This window comes from Monodon monoceros, unplaced genomic scaffold, assembly GCF_005190385.1.
Source record: "Monodon monoceros isolate NGI ecotype Baffin Bay Population unplaced genomic scaffold, NGI_Narwhal_1 Super_Scaffold_3, whole genome shotgun sequence".
In the NCBI taxonomy this organism is placed as follows: Eukaryota; Metazoa; Chordata; class Mammalia; order Artiodactyla; family Monodontidae; genus Monodon; species Monodon monoceros.
The window spans coordinates 51,315,963-51,332,680 of NW_021703780.1; the positions used below are offsets into that span (position 1 = coordinate 51,315,963).

Below are 16,718 nucleotides of genomic sequence, written 5' to 3' on the forward strand. Positions count from 1 at the left end.
TTTTGTTTTGTTTTTTTAGTTCATGTATATTTCTAATAGGTATATTGGATCCTGTGTCCCAGTCAGCATAACTCTCCCCAGTTTTGAAACAGTTCAGATAATTATCTGACCTCACCTTCTAAACATCACTTAACTCTAACATGAGAGAAACGTCTTCAGTTTGTCAGGAGCAGAACTTGACGGGAGAAGAGAAAAACAAAGCCCATAATTATAATAAATATGCAAGAGCACAGCAGCAGCATTTAGGATCTTTAAAATTATATTCAGGTCCTTTTATGTCTCACTTACTTCACTTAGCATAATGTCCTCAAAGTTCATCTGCAGCATGTATCAGAACTTCCTTCCTTTTTAAGGCTGAATAATATTCTGTGGTATGTACATACCACGTTTTGTTTATCCATTCATCTGTTGACGGATATTGGGTTGTTTCCACCTTTTGGCTATTGTGAACAATGCTGCTATGAACTTTGGTGTGCAAGTATTTGTTCAAGTCCTAAGTTTTGATTATTTGGGGTATATACCATAGAAATAGATCATATGCTTTATCATACCTCCCTATGCTATTCCATTTAGCTGCCTATTCTTTCATCAGAACGATACCTTTCTTTTTTATCCTGCATGTTTTTTGTTTTGTTTTGTTTTGTTTTTTAACATCTTTATTGGAGCATAATTGCTTTACAATGGTGTGTTAGTTTCTGCTTTATAACAAAGTGAATCAGTTATACATACACATATGTTCCCATATCTTTTCCCTCTTGCATCACCCTCCCTCCTACCCTCCCTATCCCACCCCTCTAGGTGGTCACAAAGCACCGAGCTAATCTCCCTGTGCTATGCGGCTGATTCCCACTAGCTATCTATTTTACGTTTGGTTATCCTGCATGTTTTAATAATTTTTTTTCTGTATCCAAAATGTGTTTATTGGGATGGTTTCCCATTCATCTTGATTCAGGGTGATTTTAGTGCTGCTTCTGTCTGAAGGAGCAACCTTCTGTAAGCCTTGCTTTTCCTCCTGTAGGCTGGCAGAGGACAGCAGAGCAGCCAACACACAAAACTACTGTTTGTGCATGGCTAAAGACAGTGGTGATTTTATAGCATCCCGGGCATTTCACATCCATGAAATAAGAACTGGGGCTCTGCACCAGGCACTTCTTCTTGTGTTTCATCTTCTCTTCTGGAGAGGGATGAAGGAAATCCTTTGCAAGAGGCAAGTTCTCATGGGAAGGTCGTCACTGCCGGACAGGCTGTATGTTTTAATATCTGATAGGACTGGTCTCTGAACTCCACCCTCCCTCCATTTCCTTTACTTTTTCTGAATTACATTGAGTATTTTCTCTTATTAATTTATTGGGAACAACTTTAGAAACTGATACATTACCACGCTAACAAAAGAGACACCTTTGTTTACAGCCATTCTTTTTTTATTTTTTGGCCATACTGCGCAGCTTGCGGGATCTTAGTTCCCCGACCAGGGATTCAACCTGGGCCTATGGCAGTGAAAGTGCCAAGTCCTAACCACTGGACTGCCAGGGAGTTCCCTGTCTACAACCATTCTTTATATATTCCTTACTGTATTCTGATGTAGTTCATATGTGCTCCAAACATCCATGGTGATTTATACTGGAAGTGGTGTGCATGCAATTTGTGATTTTGTTGAAATATTATTGCAATAGCTTTAGAAAAGCAGTTGACACACATGAAAGTGTTAATTTGAGTCAACTGATACCAAGGGACAATGCTTGATTTATGGTAAGAGGTTTCATCGAAATATTTCTCCTAGCTGTCACTTAGCAAAGGTAATTGCTTACTAAGCTAGTCTCTTTGCATAAATTTCAATTTTCCAGCATTTGATTAAACTTGACAATTGGGATTCTCCATGGAAACAGCGGAGCAAGATGCTACACCTTCCAAAAAACATAAAAATAGTGCTCTCTCATTTGTTGCCTGGCAGCAATACTCCTTGTTTTTACTCACAGGAGAATTTGTTTTTGCTGATTGGCGTAACTTTGGCAGGGAAAGGGAAAGGACAAAATAGTTCTCTCAGCAATCAAAAATTGATATGGCAGTTTAACCTTTTCCTTTTTTTAAAGACCCAGGTGAGGTCTTCATAACTTTAAATAGCATAAAAAGCATATACTATACAGAAGCATAAAGCATATAAAATATAAAGGCAGAGTGAGTACGATCAGAGAGGAGCCTTCAGTAAGAGTCTTTGAGGACAAAGGTTCTTTGATTAAGGGACAACACTAGATGAAGCAGTTGCGGTTCTCAAGCCGTGTGGGTTCAAACTGCATTTATAAGGCTTAACAATAGGTCTTAGTCTAAATTTCATTTTATCTCCCATCCTGGTTGGTCCCTGTGGTAGATAATATTTTTGTTCATGACTCTTTCTTCCCTCCCCATCCTCGCCATCGCTTACTACAGACGGAGCACACTTCTCTAACTCACTCACTTTGGGTTTGGTCTAGAGAATGTGGGTGAATGTAACAAACCAGAGGCTGTAACAGACCAGAGGCTCTACATGAATTTGTGAAATTTGGCTTGACCTCCTGCACATTTGCTATGAGGAGAGAATGCCCTGCATAGCCATTGCCCCTTCAGCCTGGGTCCTGGAATGAGAAACACGTGGAGCAGACCCAAATCTAAGGTCAGGGGAAGCCTGGCCACCCACATGCTGTGTGCAGACCAGCGAGAGAAAAATAAACATTTGTAGTTATAAATCACTGACATTTGGGAGCTGATTACTATGTAATATTATTACAGCAAACACCTGACTAATATGGTCATCAAAAAAAAAAGTGGTTCTGAAGAACCTAGGGGCAGAACAGGAATAAAGGTGCAGATGTAGAGAATGGACTTGAGGACACGGGGAGGGGGAAGGGTAAGCTGGGATGAAGTGAGAGAGTGGCACGGACATATATACACTACCAAATGTAAAGTAGATTGCTAGTGGGAAGCAGCAGCATGGCACAGGGAGATCAGCTTGGTGCGCTGTGACCCCCTATAGGGGTGGGATAGGGAGGGTGGGAGGGAGGAGATATGGGGATATATGTATATGAATAGATGATTCACTTTGTTATACAGCAGAAACTAACACACCATTGTAAAGCAAATATACTCCAATAAAGATGTTAAAAAAAAAAAGATTGTTCCTATTAGTGCCTACTGTGAGCAATCATACAGACTTTAGAATGTGCACACTGGGTTCTGATTAGCTGTTCCCCATCTTTCCAGTCATCAATCAGATGGAGCAGTCTGATTAAATGACTGGCTTGGCCTGACGACGCTGAGGGTGTTCTTCTTTTTTTAATTAATTAATTTATTTTATTTTTATTTTTGTCTGCATTGCGTCTTCATTGCTGCTCGCGGGCTTTCTCTAGTTGCGGCGAATGGGGGCTACTCTTCGCTGCGGTGCGCGTGCTTCTCACTGTGGTGGTTTCTCTTGTTGTGGAGCACGGGCTCTAGGCACGCGGGCTTCAGTAGTTGTGGCACATAGGCTCAGTAGTTGTGGCTTGCAGGCTCTAGAGCACAGGCTCAGTAGTTGTGGCACACGGGCTTAGTTGCTCTGCGGCATGTGGGATCTTCATGGACCGGGGCTTGAACCCGTGTATCCTGCATTGGCAGGCGGATTCTTAACCACTGCACCACCAGGGAAGTCTGCTGAGGGTGTTCTTGAAGGTGAGATTTATTTATTCATTTCTAAAGTCTGTATTCATAAACTAGGGACAGATATTCTAGGAATTCTATTGGTGGAAAAATCAGTTTACAAAACAACTTGTATGTTCTCATTTAGGAAAATTTGAAACATGCACTGGCAGCTCCAGAATTTCTATATAGAATTTCTATATAGGTGGGCTGGATAGCAATCTGATTGGAAGAGAGTTGGGGGTGAGCATAAAGTTTTGACATTTCATTTTTATACCACTTTAATATAATTGAAAAAACTCCCAATGGGCCATATCAAAGAATTACTTGGAGGGAAGCTGATGAAGATGGTGTGGGAACTTTAAGGCCCCATATTCCCAGATACTCCTTGGCCCTGACAGTGCCTATATTAAGTGTATCTATAAATACACAGAGAGAGGGCTGGAAGCATAGACACCAAAATGAATGGGAGTTATAAATGGAAAGTGGAATTTGGGGAAACGTTTACCCTCTTCTTTGTATCTTTCTGTATTGTTTGAATGTTTTGCACTAAATATATATTATTTCCCCCAAAACCAATGAAGTTATTTTGCACAAAGAAAAGAAAAAGAATCCTACTGACCTCTACTTTTTCCCACATCTTATTTTTTTAATTAATTGATTTATTAATTTATTTTGGCTGCGTTGGGTCTTCACTGCTGTATGCGGGCTTTCTCTAGTTGCGGTGAGCGAGGGCTACTCTTCTTCATTGTGGTGCGCGGGCTTCTCATCGCGGTGGCTTCTCTTGTTGCGGAGCATGGACTCTAGGTGCGTGGGCTTCAGTAGTTGTGGCTCCTGGGCTCTAGAGCACAGGCTCAGTAGTTGTGGCGCACGGGCTTAGCTGCTCCACCGCGTGTGGGATCTTCCTGGACCAGGGCTCGAACCCGTGTCCCCTACTTTGGCAGGCGGATTCTTAACCACTGCGCCACCGGGGAAGTCCCCCCACACCTTATTTTAATCATCTAACTGGTGCCCCTAAATTCCCAAATTTCGGTTCTTCCACAACGTCTTACCCACTTTTTAGCTTCAGTCAGTCTCTGAAAACAACCAAGTGTAAAAGAAACAACATGGGTATAAAAAAGAGCCCTGGGGACTTCCCTGGTGGTCCAGTGGTTAAGACTCCATGCTTTCACTGATGGGCCCGGGTTCAAGCCCTGGTTAGGGAACTAAGATCACACAAGCCTTGAGAGACAGCCAGAAAGAAAGAAAAAAAAAAGAGCCCTGCTCTGTCGGGTAAGATTCCAGTTCCAGCCCTTCCCTTCTCTGTAGGACCTCAGCCTCCAATATGCAAAGGGAAGGATTGGGATACGTAGGGGTTAGAAACTCAAATGCCTAGAGGAGCCAGGGAGGGACAAATGACAGGAACAAATGGGGCTGTGCTGGACTGGAGGAGCCCACCCACCCTCAAGGAAGCATCGCTGCAGGTCCGAGGTTGCCAGGCTTTCCTATGTATCCAGGCACTGGAAGTCGGGTTTTTATATGGAATCTCCTGATTTTTGAATATTAGCAGATGCACTTTAAAACGTTTTGTGAATTCCTTGCAGGCCAAATTAACCTCACCTATGAATCCCTCTGGCACATGGTGAGCTGACCCTGGCTCAGATGCTCTTTAAGGCAGGGGTCCTCAACCCCCGGGCCGCGGACCGGTACCTGTTAGGAACCCGGCCACACAGCAGGAGGTGAGAGGCGGGGGAGCGAGCAAAGCTTCATCTGCCGCTCCCCGTTGCTCCCCATCGGTCTTACTGCCTGAACCATCGCTCGTATCACCGTCGGAACCATCCCCCACACACACCCGGGACTGTGGAAAAACTGTCTTCCACGAAACCTGTCTCTGGTGCCAAAAAACTGGGGACTGCTGCTTTAAGGCCCACTGTTTCACGCTCCCGTAATCCACTCAGGCGCCACCTAGTGACGGCGACTGTCACAGTTCCCAAGAAGGCAGTGCAGGAAAAGGACTTTCATTTTTTTGGCCTCGCTTGGTGTAGCATGCGGGATCCCAGTTCCCCCACCCCGAACCCCAACCAGGAATCACACCCACGCCCCCTGCAGCGGAAGTGCGGAACCTTAACCACTGGATCACCAGGGAATTCCTGAAAAGGACTTTTTAAATAGATCAATTAGGAGGTAATTTATTTGTATGCCCCCAAAATTAATTTTCTAAATGACTTCCTAAATGGCTTCTCAGGTGTAATTAGAATATAACCAGATAGATCAAAATCATACACGATTTACTCACAGCTAATTGGGAACATAGGATTATGCAAGTGAATAACATTTATTATTTATTACATTCCAGGCGCTGTTCTGCTTTAAAGTATTATTTCATCTAATCCTCACCATAATCCTATGAATTAAGTACTATTACTACCCTGATTTTATCAGATGGAGAAACTGATGCCCAGAAAGATCCTGTAACTTGTAACAAAGTCACACAACCGATACCCCTTCCTTTCCAGCTCCGACCCCGGACACAGCAGCCGTCGCGATGTTGATGTTGCCCAAGAGGAACCGGATTGCCATTTATGAACTCCTTTTTAAGGAGGGAGTGATGGTAGCCAAGAAGGACAACCACATGCCTAAGCACCCCGAGCTGGCAGACAAGAATGTGCCCAATCTTCACGTCATGAAGGCCATGCAGTCTCTCAAATCATGAGGGTACGTGAAGGAACAGTTTGCCTGGAGACATTTCTACTGGTACCTAACCAACTAGGGTATCCATTATCTCCGGGATTACCTCCACCTGCCCCCTGAAATCGTGCCTGCTAACCTGCGCCACAGTCGTCCTGAGACTGGCAGGCCACGGCCCAAAGGTCTGGAGGGAGAGCGACCTGCAAGACTCACAAGAGGGGAAGGCGACAGAGTCACCTACAGATGAAGCGCTGTGCCCTCTGGTGCCGACAAGAAAGCCGAGGCCGGGGCTGGGTCAGCAACTAAATTCCAGTTTAGAGGCAGATTTGGTCGTGGACGTACGCGGTCAGCCACCTCAGTAAAGTCTGGAAGAGATTGTTTTGTGTTGAATTAACGTGTAGCCAGAAAAGATTAAAAAAAAAAAAAAAAGTCACACAGCCACTTAGTAGTGGAGCTGGGATTAGAACCCAGGCAGCCTTAGTCAAGAGGGTATGCTCTCCTAGATAGAAGCTAGATTAAGGCATCATGGTTGTAATAGTCACTTCAGTTGCAAATGACAAAAAGTAAAGCAAAAACAAGGCAGGGTTAGGGTTTCTGGATGTAGAAATACCTGGAGTCAAACAGCGGCATCTCTCCCCTCTGTCCCCCACTAGGTTCTGCCTTCTTCTGGTTTGTCTAATCTCAAGAAGGCACAGGACAAACATGGTACCTTCTGGCACCACAAAGCAATAGGAAAAGAGCAGTTGTTTAGTGAAAGGTCCTGAAAAAAAAGGCTCACGTTTTAGAGAAAAAAAAACTGGATCCCTACCTAACACCACGCACAAAAGTGAGCTCCAGACAGATTAAAGAACTACATGGGAAGATAAACATATAAATTTAAAATGAGAAAATGTGAGAGACTGTCTATGTTAAGAAGGACTACAGTGAAACTCAAAAGCACACGCCATGGGCTTCCCTGGTGGCGCAGTGGTTGAGAGTCCGCCTGCCGATGCAGGGGACACGGGTTCGTGCCCCGGTCCGGGAAGATCCCACATGCTGCGGAGTGGTTGGGCCCGTGAGCCATGGCCGCTGAGCCTGCGCGTCTGGAGCCTGTGCTCCACAACAGTGAGAGGCCTGCGTACCGCAAAAAAAAAAAAAAAAAAAGCACACGCCATAGGAAAAAATTGATAAAACTGATGACCTATTTGTGTTCAATGAAGAACACTACGGAAAAAGTTAACAAATAACAAAGATAAGACAGTTGTAATGTCTAAAACTGATAGCTGACTAATATCTAGGATGTAAAAGAGACTCTTGCAAATCAACAAGAAGGAACCCCATGGGAAAATGAGCAATTAATAGGAGACAAAGCAAAAAGGCCTATGCTGGGATGCTCAAACTCACTAGTAACTAGAGAAATACAAAAGGAAACAGCATTGAGAGTTCACTTTACACTTTTTAGACCAGCAAAAATTAGAAAGATGGATAATGCCACGTGTTGGCTGGGATTAGGGGCATAGGGTCCTGCAGGCCCCGCGGGCAGGAGTGGTGCAGGAGTGGTGCAGATGTTCTGAAGAGCAATCGGGCATTTCTTAGTGACATAAGAATATACACACCCTGGGCCACAGAATATATCCCTGGTTATATGTCCCAAAGGATTTTTCATCTTGGCCCATATGGAAACCAGGATGAGAGTGTTTATCATAGTATAGTTTGTGTTGACAGACAATTGGACACAATCTAAGTATTCATGCTGTGGGAGTGGAAACAAAAAACACAGCGGAGCCCCACACAGCTGCCCCCGGAGCAGAAAGAAAGAGAGATTCAGGGCAGGCGAGGCAAGGTGCAGTCAGGCTACACTTGCTCTCAGCAAGTGCCTGCAGCAACCTCTGGAAGAAGAGATGGGTGGGGAGGGGAAAACCGGGGCAGCCACTGCCTGGGGTTGCCAGACTTAGCAAATTGAGATGAACTTGTTTTCACCCCGAGAATGTACTCAGAGTTATGGATTTTCAAGGCTTTTATTTTTTATAAAAAGCACCAAGGAGCTTTTTCCCCCTGCATGTACAAACCCCCGCAGAGAGAGCAATGATGTGTTTTATCTGCACAGAGGCTCCCACTTGGACAAACTCCCCAAGGCAGTGGTGAATTCCCAGGATGCAACGCCCCTGGAGCAAGGTCCTGGCTCCATAAACCAAGACGTAAGTGTCTGATGACTGTCTGTGATGATCTCGCTCTTTAGTGACATTGGGTTCTACCCTCCTTGTGTTTCTGGATATTTTGATGAAAAGCATGAACTTGCCTGAGTTTGAATTGGCCCCACCCCTTACTAGCTGTGACCTCTCTGTGCCTGAGACTTCAAGTCTCTAAGACAGAGATCAAAACACAACCTACATCATAGGTTTTTGGTAAAGAGTCATGAGTTGGTTCTGTAAAGTATTTAAACTGCCAGGCACAGGGTAACGGGTATAAAAAAAATACTGGCCATTATTATCAAGGCCACTTGGGATTTCTGACTCTTGGTCCAGATTAACCCAGATCTGTTTTATATCCACCAACACCACCTACCTCTGGTAATAATCTAGTTCTATGTTGCGCACATGCACAATCCAGTCCAGCCACCGTCCTTGGATGGGAGAGATAACTGTGTGCGTACAGCTCCTGGGGATTTAACAAAGCCAGAACCTGTTGCCTTTTACAAATATCCCACAGGGCAACATATAATAAATACTAGTATTAATATTATTCCTTTTTTTACAAATGGGGAAACTGATGAACCAAAGAATGATATAAATAATGAAACTCAAAGCATTCTCTGACATAAATTGTACCAATGTTTTCTTAGGTCAGTCTCCCAAGGCAATAGAAATAAAAACAAAAATAAACAAATGGGACCTAATCAAACTTACAAGCTTTTGCACAGCAAAGGAAACCATAAACAAAACGAAAAGACAACCTACAGAATGGGAGAAAACATCTGCAAACAATGCAACTGACAAGGGCTTAATTTCCAAAATATACAAATAGCTCATACAACCCAACACCAAAATCAAACAACCCAATCAAAAAGATGAGCAGAACGGTGCTGGCCAGAGGCCTCTGGCTGGCCATCTGTCCTCACAGCACTGGCTATTGTGGACAGAAATGTGGGAGAGCTTTCCCTGGCTCCCTGCGTTTGATTCTTCCTGGACTTGGAGCCCTTGGGTGTTCTGTACAGTAAGTTGTGCTGTGGGCTGCCTGGCGCTCTGGACTGTGGTGTGAGGCCAGAGAGAACGGGGTTCAAGAGCCACCTGGTTTTTCTTCAGTGATGCCGACCTCGCCTTACTCCCTGGCCGTCATCTCTTGGGGCTCCCACATGCTGGGGGTTCAGGGAAGGTCCCCAAGGGGTGCAGAGTTCCATGGAGACGCCCGGTGGGGGCAGAGGCTACGCCTCATCAAAGGGCAGCAAGCGAAGTTTGCCTTTTCCTGAAATGCTGTTGTGAATAAAGAGATTGATCCCTGACAAAAAAAAAAAAAAAATGGGCAGAAGACCTAAACAGACATTTCTCCAAAGAAGACATATAGGCAGTGTCATGTGTCAATAGGCACATGAAAAGATGCTCCATGTCACTAATTATTAGAGAAAAGCAAATCAAAACTACAATGAGGTATCATCTCACACCAGTCAGAATGGCCATCATTAAAAAGTCTACAGGGACTTCTCCACTGGCGCAGTGGTTAAGAATCCACCTGGGGCTTCCCTGGTGGCGCAGTGGTTAAGAGTCCGCCTGCTGATGCAGGGGACACGGGTTCGTGCCCCGGTCCGGGAAGATCCCACATGCCGCGGAGGCCGCTGAGCCTGCGCGTCCGGAGCCTGTGCTCCACAACGGGAGAGGCCACAACAGTGAGAGACCCGCCTACCGCAAAAAAAAAAAAAAGAAGAAACCACCTGCCAATGCAGGGGACATGGGTTCGAGCCTTGGTCCGGGAAGATTCCCACATGCTGTAGAGCAACTAAGCCCATGCGCCACAACTACTGAGCCTGTGCTCTAGAGCCTGCAAGCCACAGCTACTGAGCCCACGTGCCACAACTACTGAAGCCTGCACGCCTAGAGCCTGTGCCCCGCAACCGTAATGAGAAGCACGCGCACCGCAACAAAGCCCGCTGAAGCTGAAGCCCGCTTGCTGCAACTAGAGAAAGCCTGCATGCAGCAACAAAGACCCAACGCAGCCAAAAATAAATAAATAAATAAATCTTTTTTTTTTTAAGTCTACAAATAATAAATGCTGGAGAGGATGTGGAGAGAAGGGAACCCTCCTACACTGTTGGTGGGAATGTAAGTTGGTGCAGCCACTATGGAGAACAGTATGGAGGTTCCTCAGAAAACTAGAGTTACCATATGACCCAGCAATCCCAGGATATATATAATCTTGGGCATTTATCCAGACAAAACTATAATTCAAAAAGATACATGCACCCCTATGTTCATAGCAGCACTATTTGCAATAGCCAACACATGGAAACAAACTAAATGTCCATTGACAGATGAATGGATAAAGAAGATGTGGTACATATATACAATGGAATACTACTCAGCCATAAAAAAGAACAAAGTAATGCCATTTGCAGCAACATGGATGCAAGTAGAGATTATCATACTAAGTGAAGTAAGTCAGAAAGAGAAAGACAAACACCATCTGATATCACTTACATGTGGAATCTAAACTATGACACTAATGAACCTATCTACGAAGCAGAAACAGACTCACAGACATAGAGGACAGACTTGTGGTTGCCAAGGGGGAGGAGGGTAAGGGAAGGATGGACTGGGAGTTTGGGCTTAGCAGATGCAAACTATTATATATAGAATTGATAGACAACAAGGTCCTACTGTATAGCACAGGGAACTATATTCAATGTCCTGGGATAAACCATATGGAAAAGAATATGGAAACATACACACACACACACACACACACACACACACACATATGGCCATGAATGTCTCCTGAGCCACTAGCTTCCTATATATATATATCTGAGTCACTGTGCTGTACAGCAGAAATTAACACAACACTGTAAATCATCTACACTCCAGTAAAAAAAATAAACAGTAATGAAACTCACACCACTCATTCCCAGGAGGTGAGATTTAAACCCAGATATTTTGATGCTACAGACACTCCCTTACCATCCTTCTAGAGCTGGAGCTCTCCTGCCTGCATTTCTGTCCCTCCCAGGGCTCTGCTCTCTAAGGCAGCACAGGACGTGAACATGTCCTCAGGCCTTTGCCTTTTAATTGGCAACACCTGGAGCTACAAAGCCCTTCAAAGCCCAGACAGGCTGAGGCTACACTGATGAAATTAGTAGGCAGTGGTATTAGGATTTTAGGATTGAGCATCCAGCCTGGCAACTTAGTCTTCCTCCTAAAGCAGTCACTGCAATAACGGCTGCCCAGTTAAGACCACTGAATAATGATAATAATAACAAACATTACAGAGTACTTAATTAGGTGCCAACCCCATACCGAGTGCTTCACGCGTCTTATCTCATTTAATCAGCTAAACAATTAGTTGGGTACTATTATTATCCCCTCCCACTTTTCAGATAAGGAAACTGGGGCTTAGAAAACTGAAGTTAAGGTTGTCTGTAGCCAGGAAGCAGTGTGCTGAGACATGCATCAGTGAAGTCTGATCACTTGTTCCTGTAGCATTTTATTTCCAGAACGTCTCCTGAGCCACTGGCTTCCCCAATATCTGCACCCACCATCACCAGGACTACCAAAAAAGGAAATCAAAATAAGACATCGAAAACATTATTTTACGTTTCCAAAGCTGTACTTGTTCCAATGGGTGCTGAGTGGGAAGGAAAAAATAGTGTTAACCTCTTCGTTAGTGAGTCCTCCCCACCAGCCTGATTCAGCCCCCTAAACAATAGATACAATTACACTGAACAACTGTGTGTTTATTTCCATGTCTAGACACAGAGGTTGCATTTGAAAACAAAAGAGAAGAGAAAAAGGAAAGCACCCTGCTGTTTTTTTAATTCTTTTTGTCAAACTTTTCCTCTGCCTGGATGCCCTTCTTGTGATCAGGAGAATATCAAGCCTTTTAAAAACAAACAAACCCTTTCGTAGAGGAATTGGTATTAATTTAGGAGTAAAACAACAATTATTTAAACAGCCTCTAGTCTGAGTAGAAACAAGTCATTTTAAACCTTAGAGGATTCACCACCTGCCAATGCAGGGGTCACGGGTTCAATCCCTGGTCCGGGAAGATCCCACATGCCACGGAGCAACTAAGCACGTGCGCCACAACTACTGAGCCTGCACACCACAACTACTGAAGCCCCCGCACCCTAGAGCCCATGCTCTGCAACAAGAGAAGCCACCACAATGAGAAGCCCGTGCACCGCAATGAAGAGTTGCCCCCACTCGCTGCAACTAGAGAAAGCCCACACGCAGCAACAAAGACCCAACACAGCCAAAATTAAATTAAATTAAATTTAAAAACAAAACAAAAAAAAACCTTAGAGGGTTCAGAAAATCGTGAATGGATGCTAAAGCTAGTGATATAGTTTCACGAGGAATAGGTTTTTTACATAGTGTCAGAGTACCTCCCCACAAATTACATATTGATTGTAAAGGGGCAAATAGTAACTTGACAGTGGCAAGACCTGCCAGACAGCAGCTTTAGCACCCAATCCAAGTTCACATCACCAGTATTGAGACAAAGTGACACCAGGAAAATTGACAGCAGGTGCCTCCTGAAATAAGGCTCTGAGAAAGACAACATCATTTCTGCCCCAAAATGCATGACCTGAATCTAAACATGAAGGAACTGCAGACAAGCTCAAGTGGAGGACAGTTTACAAAATAACTGGCCTATATTCTTCAAAGGCATCAATGTCATGAAAGACAAAGACAGATTGAAGAACTGTTTTCAGATTAAAGAAGAACGAAGTACAATTGAGTGGATTTTAGTTTATTCTCAGAGGTTTGCAATCCTCATTACTCTCTGATTCCAGGACATTTTCATCATCCCCCAAAGAAACTCTCAAACTCATTAGCAGTCACTCCCCATCCCCCTCCTCCCAGCCCTGCAACCACTGATCTACTTTCTGTATCTATGGATTTGCCTATTCTGGACATTTCGTATGAACAGAATCATAGAGTATGTGGTCTTTTGCGACTGGCTTCTTTCACTTAGCATGTTTTCATGTTGTAGCATGTGTCAGTATTTTTCTCCTTTTTATGGCCAAGTGACGTTACATTGTATAAGATACACCACATTTTGTTTATCCACGCATCAGTTGACAGGCTGTTTCCTTTTTTTTTGGATATTATGAATAATGCTGCTGTGGACATTTATGTATAAGTATTTGTGGGAACATTTGTTTTCCCTTCTCTTGGGTGATCTATCTAGGAGCGGAACTGCTGGGTTTTAAGTTTTTGAACTGCTTTTGGAAGTGGCTACACTATTTTACATTTCCAACAACAATGTATGTTCCAATTTCTCCACATCCTCACCAACATTTTCTATTGCCCATCTTTTTTATTATAGCCATCCTAGTGGGTGTGAAATGGTATCTCATTATGGTTTGACTTGCATCTCTAATGACTGATGACGTTGAGCATCCTTTCATGTGCTTATTGGCCATTTGGATATCTTTGGAGGAACTTCTGTTCAGATCCTTTGTCCATTTTTAAATTGGGTTGTCTTTTTTTTTTTAACATCTTTATTGGGGTATAATTGCTTTACAATGGTGTGTTAGTTTCTGCTTTATAACAAAGTGAATCAGTTATACATATACGTATGTTCCCATATGGGTTGTCTTTTTATGGTTGAGTTGTAAGCGTTCTTTTTGTATTCTGGATACTAGACTTTTACCAGATACGTAATTGCAAATATTTCCTCCCACTCTGTGAGTGATTTTTTAATTTTCTTGATAGTGTCTTTTGATGCACAAAAGTTTTTAATTTTGATGAAGTCCAACGTATCTGTTTTTTCTTTGGTTGCTGTGCTTTAAGTATCATATCTTAAACCACATATCTATGTAAGACACCATTGCCTAATCCAAGGTCACAAAGATTTATACCCATGTTTTCTACTAAGAGTTTTATAGTTTTAGCTTCTTTGGATTTTGAAGGCAAAATTATACCACCTTTGAATGTGCTGCTCCAGACCACTTGCCTTAAAGAAGCCAGTTTTAAGTGGGGTCCCAGAGCAATAAAACTGCAGTGAATCCAGGCTGCGGTACAAGCCACCCTGCCACTTGGGCCTTTTGACACAGCATAGCACTTGAATGTTTTTGGTAAATAAAAGTACCAGATAAAGCCCCAGTAGGAAAATCATAGTCTAAATAGGTACAATTTTGGAGCAAAGCCATGCCCTCTTCTGCTATTAACTATTCTACTTCTGAGAAAAAGTTTCTGGCTTGTTACTAAGCCCTGATAGGACCAGATGCTTGGCTGTGAGAAATCTGGTAACTCTGTAGACTGGGTGCTCTCTGACCTGCCAAGCCATGAGGTCAGGTGTGTGCAGTAGCATTGCATCCTCAGATGGTGGTGGTACACGTACACACGAGAGCAGATTGGAGCAGGTCTAAAAGGCACACGCAAGGTGTATACGCATATGGCTAGGACTTATTCAACACCTATTTCTCCTTTGACACCCACTCCTGTTGCATTGCCGCCCCTCCATCAAGCCACACCATGACCTCGTGGAGAGTTTCCTAGGACCAGGCTTGGATAAAGAAAAAGCTCATACCTGGTTTACAGATAGATCTGTACAAGTGTTGACTGATTTGTGAAGATCCCTTCAGAATTCCTTCTCCCATATGTACATTTCCTCTCGAGGCTGCCCACCCCAAATCTTACTCCACTATCATTTCTTGCACAATGGTCTTGCTTGAAACCACCCCAGTGTAGTAAGCTGTAGCTGCTTCTGTCAACAGAAAGCCCCAAGTGGACATAGATGGCACATGACAAAGGCATATTTACCAAAGTATAGCCGAGGCAAAGGCTGGAAGAGTCTCTACTCTGAATGATCTCAGGTACAAGCCTGGCCAATAAAATTTCTGTTCAGAAAACACCTTGAACCAATTAGCTTCTACATGACTCAGGCATACACCTGGGGTATTTGGTAAATCCATTACTCTCTAGTATTTGATCTTTTTTTAAAAATTGAAGTATAGTTGATTTACAATGTTGTGTTAGTTTCAGGTGTATAGCAAGCATTTGATCTTTTTAATCTATATCTTTCTGGTGTATAATTATAACCACAGGCTAAATTAAGCAATTTTGGAAGCAATTCATCACTTTCACCACAGTATCCTCCTAAAAAAACTATGGTTATCTACCAAATAGTTTTGTGATCATTGGATTTTTGAGCAATTTTTGTAAAGGATAGTTTTTTAAACACGGTAAAATCGTGACACTCATTAAAATATGAAATAATAATAGGTCAAAGACTTTATTTAACTCGTTAACAAATTAGAGGACTAATAAGATATTATAACTGGGTCAAAGGATAATACAAAGAACCACATATATAAGCAATTGGTAATAATGAACTTACAAATTGATACACAATTGTAAGAACGCGGGGAAAGAAAGAATTCAATTGCATTTCCACCTATCAAACTTTACTTGCATGCCTATGGACAAGAATCATTTGCATTGCCATCAGTTATCTACAATTTATGAATTTACAAAAGAGCTCAAAGACAAGAAAAGGCACAGATACTCCATAGAATTAGATGACCCAGCAGGGTGTGTTCAGATAGTGTCTGCCTATTTTTCCACTGAAGACACCCAGTAATCATTTTGCTCCATTTCAATGATTTTCACGGTTTCCCCTACATTGTCTAGTTTAACCTCCTTATTTCACAGATAAAGAAAAGGAGGCCCAAACAGACTCGCAGATATGGAGAATGAACTAGTGGTTACCAGTGGAGAGAGGGAAGGGGGGGGGGGCAAGATATAGGTATGGGGATTAAGAGATACAAACTACTGCGTTTAAAATAAATAAGCTTCAAGGATATATCGTACAGCACAGGGAACATAGCCAATATTCTATAATAACTATAAATGGAACGTAACCTGTAAAAATTGTGAATCACTATGTTGTACACCTGAAACTTATTTAATATCGTAAATCAACTATGCCTCAGTGGAGTTCCCTGGTAGTCCAGTGGTTAGGACCTGGCGCTTTCACTGCTGTGGCCCAGGTTCAATCCCTGGTTGGGGAACTAAGATCCTACAAGCTGTGCCGTGCAGCCAAAAATTAAAAAAAAAAATTTTTAATTAAAAAAAATTATGCCTCAATAAAATATAATTAGGGGCTTCCCTGGTGGCGCAGTGGTTGAGAGTCCGCCTGCCGATGCAGGGGACGCGGGTTCGCGCCCCGGTCCGGGAAGATCCCACGTGCCGCGGAGCGGCTGGGCCCGT

At 43.3% G+C, this 16,718-nt stretch overlaps 1 protein-coding gene and 1 pseudogene across 1 annotated transcript; one reads left to right on the top strand and one right to left on the bottom strand.

The window, feature by feature from the left end:
- Positions 1–959: 959 nt before the first annotated feature.
- LOC114907574 (40S ribosomal protein S27-like) lies at positions 960–1,220 on the bottom strand (the record flags this gene model as incomplete). Its single annotated transcript, XM_029243294.1, has 1 exon — positions 960–1,220. A coding segment is annotated over one exon (261 nt), but the record flags the coding sequence as incomplete, so codon positions are not given.
- Positions 1,221–6,169: 4,949 nt separating this feature from the next.
- On the top strand, positions 6,170–6,706 carry LOC114907575 (annotated as a pseudogene).
- The last annotated feature ends 10,012 nt before the right edge of the window (positions 6,707–16,718 follow it).